Here is a 13216-nt window from a genome sequence, read left to right as displayed (position 1 = left end):
AACAAAACGTCAATAAAAATACAACAAACTAACAATAGCCCCTTAGTGAGGTTTTAATATAAGTCCGACATCCTCATTCTTTCTGTTAGGTTCAGCTTTCATGGGAATGAAAAAAAACATGACCTTGTAACTTGAACAAGAATAAACCTACCGATAACTGCAGAATTCCTCAGTTGGCAAGATAAGATTACCTCCGTTTTGCATCAGTTAATCTAAAAACTCATGACAATAAAAAAAAAAAAAAAAAAGGCATCGGGTCAATATAACATACCTATAATCGTGGACCTCTTTATTTAACCCCTTGCTGTGTTCGTTGTGAATTTCAGAGCATGGAATGCCCTCATCCAGACCCCTGAAATCAGAATTAAAATGAATGGATTTAAAGCTGTTTTGAGAGGGCAGAAAAGATTTTGAAACCAGAATTATCTACATCTGTGATGGAAACAGTTTGTCAAAGTCATTTGAGACAAGACACCGAAGTGTAAACAAATTTATTCCAAGGCTAGCTTTCCAACGGCTGTTGAACTACCACAGCGTACAGGTGGAGAGCCACCCATTATTCATATGTCAATAAAAATGGAGCAGAAGATTTGTTTCACAGTGTTATTTGTTAATCCATAACCTGACCAGTAATATAAATGCCACATGGAAGGGCTAAACACTGTTTGTTTGTGCCACTGATGCCTTTCATCCAGAGAGACAAGCAGATGTTTGTTCAAAACAACTTTACTGGTCAGTTCTTTCTATCTTCTGCAGGTGGGTCCAATGCAGGTGCTATTCATTCCAGACGTTTTCTACTACACCGTATCATAACATAGAAACATAGAAGAGCAGGCAACAACCATTCAGCCCAAGAAGTCTGCCCATTTAACAAAAACGATCATAAACATGTATATATGTTTAGTATATTTACACATAGATGAAACCTTTTTTACATTGCAGTCTACGCAACATGATGAGCTTATTCTGCAAGGCTTTCGACGATCCTACATACTCCTTCCTTTTCACATCCTTTTGCTTGCTATGTCACCTTTATTTATAAGCAGGTGACAAGCAGACGTAGATAGGTTGTTTTAACTACCACCAGCCTTGGATTTAATGAGAAGAGTGGGAGTTGTAGTTCAACAGTTGGTTTATAGCAAATTTAAAGTGATGTAACATGTTGATGTAATAAGCATTTTGCCATAAGTTAGTCTGTGAAACAAGAACTAATACTTAACTTAATTACCTTAAGAAACTGAATGTTTGCTGCAGGTCATTCCAGTAGTAGGTTACACTGTGATGCACAAAATAATGAACCTGTGAAACAAGAGAAGTTGAGTCTAGACTTGGAAGCTGAGAATTCTACAGAATATGAGTGGTGTGTTATAAAACAGTTTGCACGAGAATTTAAAATATTATCTCTCTGACTGCACACTAATGATTGTCCAACTTCTGAGCTTAACCTGCAAGAAGGCCTGAGAGGACTCTGCATAATCCACAGTTACATTCACTGGGGTTAGCCATTCATGATGCAAATTGGTGTCAGGGGGCTAAAATGTGCAACTCTTCATTTGAATATATCCCTCAGTCACTAGAAAGCATAAATACAGATGGGCTACTCTGCTTTGTCATGCAATGCTTGCTCCCTTTTTTTTTCCAGTTGTAGCACTAGGTAGCTCTCCAGTGAAGGCCAGTTGGCTTCTATTACAACCATATGCAAATGGATCATGTTACAATCGTGAAAAATAAAGTGCACCCTCTTTGAATTCTATGCCTTTAACTACCAGGGCATAACAACAATCATCTGTTCCTTAGCAGGTCTAAAAAATTAGGTAAATACAACCTCACAACATATTACACTGTCATGATTTATTCAGCAAAAATAAAGCCAAAATGTTGAAGCAGTGTAAGAGAAAGTAAGTGCATCCTTACTGCTTCCATAGGAATCAAGATGCTTAATTCCTATGGAAGGTGCAGCTAATCAAATGCTCTTGATTAATTGATCATCAGCAAGTGTGACCACCTCTATAAGGCTAGGTTTCCACTTGGGTTTTTGTCCTGCGTTTTTTTTCTTGATGAAAAACGCCAAGAAAACTGCCACTGCATTTTTCTGCGTTTTGGCGTTTTTTTCTGGAGTTTTTTCTGGCGTTTTAGCCTTTCTGTGGAAATTGCTTTTTTTGACCTTAGGCAGTTTTTCCAGCCTTTACAAGTTAGAAGTTTCACCCAGCTAAAAGGGATTCGGATAAATGGCAAGTATCTGCCCCCTGATGTCATTTACTTGGTAGAGTTCTACTTAAACGCCCCGGCGGACCCTTTTGTCACTTTTCTGTGGTTTGTAAGGCATGCTTTATTCCGAATGTCTGCTCCTCTAGGAAGATTGGCCCCAAATGATGGTGCAAATTGTTTGCTGTTGCTTTTGGCACGCAGGATCCAGTTGATGTGTCACGTATGTTTGTTTGTAATGGCATGTTTGTTCCAAATGGTGTAGAATTCAATATGAACTTTGTTTTGTGTGAAACTGTTTGTTTCCAGCCTATTTCTCGTAGGACACACAGATACTGGGTCCATCCTCTGCATTGTAACTGTGGAAAAAACGCCATAAAAAACGCCAAGGCAATAAACCCACATGGCTTTTTCATGGCGTTTTTTCTCTCCCATAGACTTCTATTGGAGAAAAACGCCAAGATTTCCTTGCAAAAAACGCCAGAGTGTCAACATGCTGCGATTTTGAAAAACTGCCACAGAGCCCAAAAAAGCAGAAAAACGCCAAAGAGGACTGAAAAAACGCCAAACAAAAAAACGCCAAGTGGATATGGCATTCTGCGATTTCCTATTGAAGAACAGCTAACATCTGGCTGCTGCGTTTTTTCACTAAAAAAACGCCAGGTGGCGCTATTGGCGTTTTTATGGGCGTTTTTAGCTAAAAAAACCCAAGTGGAAACCTAGCCTAAAAGCCAGTTTTTGCAGTTTGCTGGTATGGAGCATTCAGGTATGTTAACACAATGCCAAGGAGGAAACCATAACAGCAATTGTTGCTGCCCATCAATCTGGGAAGGGTCACAAGGCCATTCCCAAACAATTTAAAGTCTGTCATTCTACAGTGAGAAAACGATTTTTCAAAAGTGGAAAACATTCAACATTTGTGGAACATCTTAACAGGAGTGGACATCCCAGCAAATTCACTCAGAGAAATTGCAAAAAAGGCCCAATGGTTACATCTCAGACTCTACAGGACTCAGCATGTTAAATGTTGAAGTTCATGACAGTACAAAGAAAAAGACCAAACAAGTATGGTTTGTTTGGAAGTGTTGCCAGGAGAAACCCGCTGCTCTCCAAAAAGAGCATGGCAACACAGCTTAAGCTTGCAAAGTTGAACAAACCAAGACTTCCGGAACAATGGCCTTTCGAGAGATGAGACCAAAGTGGAGAGGTTTGGCCATAATGCAGAGTGCCACGTTTGGCAAAAACCCAACACAGAATATCAGCACAAACACCTCATACCAACTGTCAAGCAGGGTGGTGGAGGGGTGATGATTTGGGCTTGTTTTGAAGCCAGAGGACCTGGAAACCTTGGAACCATGTTCAACCATGAACTCATGATGTGAGGCCATCTGTCTGACAGCTAAAGCTTGGCCAAAATTGGGTCATGCAACAGGACAATGATCCCAAGCACACCAGCAAATCTGCAGTCAAAGTCCAGACCTCAACCCGATGTAATATGTGAGGTCGTATTTACCTAATTTACCTAATTTGGAGACCTGCTAAGGAACAGATGATTGTTATGTCCTGATATTGAGCGAATTGGTCAAAACAACTTCAGATGGCAGTCTATTCCGCAATTTAACCAGACTAACAGAAAAAAACCTTCTCTGTGTTTAATACCAAAACAATCAATTTAACCTAAGACTTTTCACTTTTTTGTTGCAGATGATGAAACACACCATTTACATTTTTTTGGCATGCACAAGGGACACTATCATGCAAAGAGCCACTATTTTCAACATAAAACTAGTATTTGCATTTAAGTAAAAGAGGACACATGTAGGCAAACTCAATGTGGGTAATTGCACTAAAAGTTGGCATTGGCTGTTCAGATGGGCAAGGGAAAAATGCTGGTAGATGATAAAAGGCTCCTGGCTGACTGAAATAGAAGGGCTATGGCTGGTGATAAAGTGGGCTTCATGCTGTCTAGGAGATCAAGGGAAATCAATCTGCTACCCCTAAAGAACCTTAAATGATATATAAAACTATCTTAACAGCATAATAGGACACATTGTTCTCACAGTTACAATCTAGAACAGCATTGAACAGGTGATTGTATACTCTGTTCTGAATACATATATCCTAACACAAAAGGTGAATTGTTTACCTCCCAGTAACGATGGCACTGGGAAAGCTGTGATCTCATTTCTTGGAAACTCAGCCTTAAATAGGTGCATTGTGTTGGGTGCATGCTGCATATGAAACCAAAAGCTCTGACCAAATGTCTCAAATGATTTCTGTTCACTACCCCACCCAGCACTAAACATCTGCCTCTGGGAATTATGACCAACTCCTCTGCGTTGTTTGCATCTATCCACTTACTGCAACTTTCTAAACCTATTGTTTCACACTGAGGATCTCAGCCCACACTTCTACACGCCTCAATCCTAAAACTGACAAAGGGGGGCATTTATATAACAAAATATAAAAAAGAACTGTTCCAAATCTACACAAACCTTTCATTGCAATCATTTACCAACACATTAATCTGCTCAGACACAATACAATGTATGACTTTTTACCTCCTTCAGCCATACAATCAACCATCACAACCCATATACTTATATATGTATTCTCATATGTTTCCTCTTTGTTGACCTCTTCAGTAAGCACCCAAGTGGTAGCTAACTTCTTCCATCAGAAAAACCACTTATACCGTGTGCTGCTCATCACTCACATGGCTCATCTTGTACTTGCGGCCTCGGGGCTCACACATTCGCTTCCATTACAAGTTACAACCTCAACCAAGCAGCAATAAATCGCATTATTAATGCAACCTTAGCTCATAAACCCCTTGTCAAAAAAAACATCATAGAATGAATCTGTAGTATGATATCCCAACAAACTACACTGTAACTGGGCTGATGTTGTACCTCTTGTAAAGGGATTCTGGTATTGTTCATCGGATGGTCTTCACTGTGCTCGGAGGGACTTTCGGGAAGGTGCCCTGCATGACCATTGGTTACTTTGCTTGTCAAAGACCCCGGTCTCTGAAAAGGGTCTGTTCCCGGAGACAAAAGGACGCGGACCTTAGCACAAAACCATTGCCTGAATTCATCCTGTCAAACGAGATAAACGCAATAATAATAAAGTTAAGTCAGTGATAGATCTATAGGCTGCAACCCACAGGTTAACTCAGAGGCTTGATCCTAAATTGCTCACAATGTATAATACAGAAATAACTAAAATGAAGCTAAACAAGCATTTAAGCGGTTATATACAGTTGACATAACCACATACTGGAACAGTCTGTGAGCGTAGAGGTATATGCATTAGGGATAATTAAAGTAAACTGGATGGCCATAAGGCCCTATTCTGGATATAACCCAAGGCAGCAAATCATGAGTGGGCAGAGTGTATTGACGAAACGGAACAATACCTTCCAAACGCTATGGGTTAATGCATTCAAGGCAATTCTGTAGTAAATGTGGTATGGTTACCATGGCAGCCAATGGACTGCCCCTGCTGCTTAATTTTTACCATTTTACACCAGAACCGCACATTATAAATACCGGTAACCCCGAGTGTAGAACAGGATGACAAGCCATTTGTATTACACACAATCACTTTTGGTTTCAGAACATCTTAGGATCAATAAACCAACCTGAGTCATCACACAAACACATGGAAAAGAGGAGTATTCCATAAAAAATAAAAAGAACCTAAAGTCATTTTTTAATAGTAGTTGCAGCAGTATTGAAGTATTGGAATAAAGTAAAGATCTTCCGGTTTAGTTATAGAAGCACTATGATATAATATGGGCTCATCTATTATTCACATGCTTCCTGCTTTTAATGGACATGTGCTATAAACAGAAGGCATGTTGAGAGGACACTTAGGATTCCCTTTCTGGGTTCTGACTGTCAGGTTGTCAATGATTAGGACCTTCCATGTGGTATGCAAGTGTGTGCTCTAGAAATTAGTCATGCAAGGGCTTTACCGAACTGAACATTTACACGTAAGAACCAATGGTGTATACAACAAAATATCCCAATTCAAAAAGGTAGACATTTACTGAAGGCTGAATGTCAGCGGAATACAGACTTTTCAACACTTCCAACTATTAACCCCCTGATGACAACAACAAGGAAGTATTAAATGAGTTTTTATTCCACTACAGCTTTTACCATAACAAAATTAATTTATAGCTATAACACCTATCGCTTGGGATTTGCATTTCTCAAACAATATAATTATTTTAGAGATATTGCGCATAAATAAAGCATATTTGTACCCAAAAGACATTGAAATGCGGGGAAAGCTGTCCAGATTCACATATCAGTTACTTTCTTGTCTTGAAATTTGCCACACATTCTCTACCCAAACTCTTACAAAAGCAGCCGGGACAAATGATCTGTCATCAACAAAAGTCGGTAATGGCGATAACAGCAGAGATATAATGGGGAGAAATAATCATACAAATCCTAAAAACATAAAACAAAAAGTGACTGCTCCCAGTATCACGTCCTTAAGCTCTACAGTGTGGTTAAGAAGAAACAACATTTCTGCTTTTTTTTAGTTTTCTAATGCATGAGAGAAAATACACCTCTCTCTACCCCACATAGGGGTATACCAGCTTACTGTGTGCATATATTATTGATACAAACATCAGACAGTATCTTTTGTGTAGTGTATAGATTAGGTTGTATACCAAGCTCTGTAGTTACACCAAGAAGATAAATGGCACATTATGCATTCCTACAAAACTGAGCAGATTTTCTCGGTTCACAGATCGCAGAGCACGGCTTTAGTACACATGTCTCGCCATGGAGGCATCTGCCTTTACACAGACTTACAGTTGTTCTCAGAAGCACAACGTCACAGTCCTTCAGCGGCGCTCGTGTGCATGTAGCCTTTACACGCCACTTAGGCATCCAGTAGAGGAGGAGGAGGAGGAAGCCCCCCGTACACAGCACCCCGACAGCTACCAGAGCCAGCTTCCATCGGCACAGATTGTAACCGTAAATCTCCTGCACAGCAAAAAAGGCACATGTTAAGAAATCTTAATTAGCTTTAATTCTCAAAAATCAAGAATACAAAAGTAATAAATGAATAAATGACTGCATTTCCCTGAGACAATATATATATATACACACATACACACACACACACACACACACACACACACACACACACACACACACACCGTATTGGCCCGAATATAGGCCGCACTTTTTCCCCCCCACTTTAAAGACTTAAAGTGCGGGTGCAGGCAGCAGGGTTAGGATACAGATCCCCCGCAGACAGCCTCCTCTGCCGGCATTTTCCACGGGGGGAGTGCCGGCACGGGAGATTGTCTAAGCGCATCGCGCAGACGTTCACTGGCTGCAGCGATGCGAGCGTAAACAACCTCCGCTGCCGGCACGTCTGCACGATGTGCTTAAACAATCTCCCTTGACGGGAATTCCACGGGAGTGGCAGCATATCTTGGGGGGGGGGGAACAGAGTGGCAGCATATCCCGGGGGGGGGGGCAGAGTGGCAGCATTTCCCGGGGGGGGGGGGGGGCAGAGTGGCAGCATATCTATTACAAAACTTTTTCTTTAAAAAAAGCTACACGTTTGCTTTGATTTGGTGATCAGAAGGCTTACTTAAATGATTTTATTGGAGACACAGGACCTTTAAAAGGACAGAACACTGCTCATTTCTAATCACTTCTTAGGCACAGGATATCCTTTTCATTAGCGTGTTTGGGATTTATTGATGTGAAGGAGAAATCATAAGCCACGTCCTTTTTGAAGTACTCCTATCTAGCCAGTTTTGTTTGTAAAACCTGATTACAAACACACTAATTTTATCCCAAAGATATATACACATTATAAAGCTAGAAAGAATAGCAACCGAGAATGAGTGTTGTCTAACACGTACAGAGTGGAGTTGCGCCAATACAAAAGTTGTACCAGGAAAGGGTCAGCAAAGTCGCTTATTTGGGCCCTGCTGACTTGAGCCCCTGCCTTTCGGCACCCTACAGCATCCAACAGGCCCTCTCCATACCTTAGACACTATTCTTTTTTAGATTAAATCTGTCCATATGTGGTCTTAAGAATGCCTTTAACTAAATTAACACAACCAGCTTCAAAAAGCTAACAGGACACTTGCTACCCCTTGAGCACATCATACGTCCAACACAATCATATCTAGACCTGGGGCCAAGGATGATCTGCTACCTAGACTTAGGCAAACAAAATCCATTTGACTTGGCAGTTTACGGCTTCTTGTGCAGCGAATGCTATCCTATAGTCTAGTCTGAATCCGCAAACATTTCTATTTCTTTGAAACCTACTGTATATGCCTTCCTTTAAAAGACTACAACGCTAGACCTACTTTTTTTGTAAGTGGGTTGCTAAAGATTACATTCGGAGATGCTGTTAATATTTAATATTCTGAATTAGTCAAATATTTTCACCATGTATGATCGCATTAACCCATGAGCCTCAAGTGTTGCAGTAAAGCATAAGACATAAAGAAGCAGTGTCTTAAGCGGTTAGGACCCACATCAGCCATAATGCTGAAAGGGAAGGTAACTTTTTAATCTACCATTGTTGCAGTCTATTGCTAACATACCGTATTTGCTCGATTATAAGACGACCTCCCAAGAGAGCGCGGGGAACTGATCTCTGACAGCCGGGGAAGGTCTGCGCGATGGACGCAGACAACCCCCGCTACTAGCCACACCTCCTTCCGGCTGCAGCGTAAGTTGCCCCGGCTACACACCGGGGACTCAGAAGCACCGGTAAGTGGGGTGGGGTGGGGGGGTTGGACAGGAGGATCCAGGTCCCCTGCAGCTGCGGGGGATCTGGATCTTAGTCGTCTCATAGTCAAACCTATTTGAGGTCTGATTATAGGACGAGGGGTATTTTTCAGAGCATTTGCTCTGGAAAAAACCTCGTCTTATAATCGAGCAAATACGGTAATACTTCAGGACAAGAACACAGAGCCCAGTAACTCATTAGAATGGTCAGGGATCTTGGATTTGCACAGCTTGAAGCTTGAAAATATTAGATGAAGAATTATTGGACTGATAAATAAGTACATTAAAAACATTAAGAAGGTGTTTGCTATATTTTATAAAAATAATAAATATTAAATATATTTTTTACCATCTCATCCTCTGCCCCCTTGTTGATCTTCTCTGTCGTCTCCATGTTCACAGTGCTGTGCAAACGTCCCACCAAGCTTTAAGAGACCGGACTATGCTGTAACACAACAGGAAAGAATAATGACGTCTCAAGTTACTATAGGCAAACATTTAAAATACAGTTTACAGGACACATACTTTAAAGTGAAACCATCACAAACGCCACCGTTTACTCATTCAGAAATAAAAGCTATGCCGCACACAGGAACGTGCACACCAAGAGGTAAGGCATGCAGCTCTTGGGGGAAAGGTTCTCATAGATGTCTCCACAACGAGTGCCTAATGGATCGATCAGTATCTGTTATTCCACACGGTTCACAAGTGCTAACCCGCGCAAGTTCATTCCGCACCTCTAACAAGATGCAGCAACGAGAATCCGTGGCTTGCTAGTGCAGACAAAAGTTCTGCCCTGCAGTATGGGGAACGTATAACTGACTAATTAGTTCCTTTCCATAAGTCAGGGGCGTCCAACCTGCGGCCCGTGGGCCCCCGGGAGATTTCTAGGTGGGCTGGCCTCAGCTCTTTGTCCCGCCCCCTTTTAAGATGTGACATTCAAAGGGGCGGGCTCACAGAAGAGTTCCTCCTGACAGGGAGAGGATCGTCACGTCGGAAGACAGTAGGGTGTGTTTGTTTGGGGGTCGGTGTGGCACTGCTTTTTTCATAATTGCCAAATAATCCTGCATTAAATATGCATTATAAAGCTAAAAGGCCATATTTTCTCTCAGTGAAAGATGAGAGTGGCCCACGCACACATACATTTCTGATGAAGTGGCCCACTGCAGAAAAAACTTGGACGCCCCTGCCATAAGTCTATACATCCTGATCCTACATACTGCAGGGCATTTCATCTGGGCTAGCTGCCAATACGTAAAAATGATGTGTGTCCTGGAAAACATGGCCGATGTGGTCACTAACTACAAACCCATTCATCACCTGCAACCCAATGGCTTGGCTAACTGAGAAGAGAGGAAGGGAAATAAAGACGTTAAACGGATACTCTAGCCATCCAATGAATGTTAATGCATAAGATAGCTGCGTGCCCCCTTTACTGTACTGCGCATGTGCACTATACTCACGTCCAGCAAGAGAACTTCCAGGGGCTCTAATAAGACCACCAGGTTGCTTGTTTGGAGAGCCGTCAAAAGTGGCCCAAAACTCACACTGAGGGGCTGTGCTGAACAGTAAGAAGTACTTTGATTCTTTATCTGTTGTAGCTGCATGACACGGTGAGCTGCCCCTTAAAAGGAGCCACTCAAAGTTCTTTTAATTCTATTAGAAGCAGAACGCTGCCACACTCCCAGCGCATGCGTCTCAAACACCAAGGGAAAAATTAGTCTATTTAGCGGGTATAACAGATTAAACCTGTAGGAATCTCCAAGCATTTAGGCAATGGTTTCTTGTCTGTGTTATTTCAAACCGTGTTTATAATCCCTACTTAACATTTATAATTAACTCTGTATTCAGTAAACTTCACAGCTAGAGATAACTAAACTTGTTTTATGAAGAGTACGTTGTGCAAATATATCTAGATTATAGGTAAGCATAAACAGGATGGTACTCGACAAATCTGAAATCGTGATAAAAATATACAAGATCACACAGAGTTTGTTAAAGGGACTCTCCAGATGTGCAGCTCAACACAACCTCCAAGGTCCCGTTTTAGTGAATCAGTGGTATGAAAGCAATGAGAGACACCTGCCTGCCACCTCCATCCTCTGAAAGCCTCGGTAAGGCAGTGACCGTATCACGTGGGTACAGGCAGCAGGAGATGTGTTTGGCCAACTCCTGCCAACTAATCGTGGCTCCATGCTTTTGCAAGGGTGACCGCACAAATATTTCAAGAGACCAATCAGCTTTGCATTGGATGGCTGGAGTGTCCCTTTAAGCACAGAAATAACTTTACTGATGATTCAGAGGGTGTTCATCATGTGTGTAATCATCCCTCAAGAATGAAATCGAATATCACCGTCTAAAATAAACATGAATTCTTATTTCAGCCCAAATTAGGAGGGCTTGGAAAGGAAACTCCCCAACCCTACACATAAAACTAAAGATCTGGGACCCCTTATCCCACATAAAAATCTTTGCGTACTGAGTAGCCTGATTCACCATTGTGGTGTGGCAAACGCCAAGTCAAGGCGACTCAATGTTTATGGCAAACACTTGTCTTCACAGCAACAACAGACATCTACTTCTACAATTTTGTCTGCAGGAGAACGCATTGTGCGGTCATCATAAACAGCGTGCCAGCCAGATGTCTGAAACCCTAGCAATTTGACATCACTAAGACGAATTTAAACATACCAAATAAAAAAAAAAAAAGTCATAACATAAAATTACATATAGTAGCTAAGGAAATAAAAAGAACCACACACATATACACAAGCAGCCCTGGATTTACAGAAGTGTGCCATGAAAATAAACACATCGTATAGGTACACCATGGCGCTCTCTATGATGGTCAACGTTAACTTGATCTTGGAAACAACAAAAATGAAGATAGCAGGGTGACTTGGATGCCACAAAAACACATCTTAAGTAATTTCCAAGAGTCAGATTTGCCTCAACGAAGACAGAATACGTAGCAGCAAATCTTATCTAATACTAAAGGGAGTTGGTAGGAGAGAGCTGGTTTTAACACAAAAATGGCCAACACAGTCAAGGTCCTCCAGCAAGATGGGCTGAGTTAGTTTTGTATAATGTATACTTCAAAGGGCGAGTAGATTTAACCACATATTGTACTTGGCCAGCCAACTAAGGTAGTTAATCACTAGGGTAGAATAGTGAAATCAAAGTGATTTAGAATACAACTCTCCTGCAAACACCGTCAACTTTCCCTTTGGTCAATGGACAACCTGAATCAAATTAAAAATGCTCCTTCAGACAGGAGCATGCTAGACATATGCCCGTTTATGCAATAATTCACACATCCTGGTACATGTATGTACACAAAAGGTTGGAGTCATTTCCTTCTATAAGATCCAACAATGGCTTTCAGCTATTTCAAGGCTTATTCAAGAGGTGTGGTTTGTGATGTTATAACCTACATTCCCACACAAATCATCTTTGGTCCTCTACATAGTATCCAGCTCTCTAAATCTCCAGTGACTACACAGCATCACAATCACCAAACAATCCTGAATTCACCAATACCTTCGACCTTCAGTTTCTATTAAAAAAAATGATTCAATTATCTAAGGTTTTTTTTGGATGGAGAGCAGAGGAGGCCGTTACTTGTTGGGGTTTTACAGTACTGACCAACAGCAAGGGTCATATTATTTTCACAATGATCCTAAAAGACAGTAATTTGAATGCTGTGGAGGGGTAGCTGCATCAACTGCTACATTCAGATATTTTGCTTATTCCTAACCATTATAGCCATGCATCTCCCAGGGTGGTTAACCAATGGCACACATGAAATATGTTTCATGATATTTAAACCCATTATTGATACTCCAACGATCTCAACTGGAATTGAGAGCCTACCAACTATGAGATTAAAAGCCCATTCACCGTGTGCTCTTAGCATGCAGCATGGATGCCTCCAGACAAAATCAGAGAATGACTACGGAAAGGGCGACCTCCGACGTGTGTCATTTAATACACCATAGAAATGCCAGTAATGGGGGTCCTCGTTCTGCAGTTAAGGCTGCATTAAAGCATTTAGCAGAACACTACCTGGTAACATTCGAGAATTCACTGGATCTGCAAACAAATTTAATACCAGAACCAACTAGTTTTTGTAGACTGGTGGGACTGAAGATCACAAAATTGGATAAAATCTGCTCTGTGGCCATCACCCACAATCAATCACTTTTTAAAATATTGTCTCCAAA

General features: G+C 41.3%; 1 protein-coding gene across 4 annotated transcripts in view; it reads right to left on the bottom strand.

Moving 5' to 3' along the window:
• ATP13A3 (ATPase 13A3) overlaps positions 1-9390 on the bottom strand; it is a 31454-nt gene extending 22064 nt beyond the window's left edge. For 2 of the 4 annotated variants that reach the window (XM_089498471.1, XM_089498472.1), the window contains exons 1-5: positions 9343-9390; positions 7041-7214; positions 5118-5303; positions 1229-1299; positions 272-352 (exon numbers count right to left, since the gene is read on the bottom strand). In XM_089498471.1, coding sequence (XP_089354597.1) covers positions 272-352; positions 1229-1299; positions 5118-5303; positions 7041-7214; positions 9343-9387 — 557 coding nt within the window. In that variant the 5' untranslated portion in view covers positions 9388-9390. The remainder of the gene's footprint in view (positions 1-271; positions 353-1228; positions 1300-5117; positions 5304-7040; positions 7215-9342) is intronic. The other 2 variants (XM_089498474.1, XM_089498473.1) reach the window with 2 other exon arrangements.
• Positions 9391-13216: the final 3826 nt, after the last annotated feature.

The sequence above is a fragment of the Sceloporus occidentalis genome, unplaced genomic scaffold, assembly GCF_023333645.1.
Source record: "Sceloporus occidentalis isolate IW3139 unplaced genomic scaffold, rSceOcc1.0.p SCAF_121, whole genome shotgun sequence".
Classification (NCBI taxonomy): domain Eukaryota; kingdom Metazoa; phylum Chordata; class Lepidosauria; order Squamata; family Phrynosomatidae; genus Sceloporus; species Sceloporus occidentalis.
The sequence above is the reverse complement of the archived record's forward strand: the minus strand, read 5'-3'. Positions and strand labels throughout refer to the sequence as shown.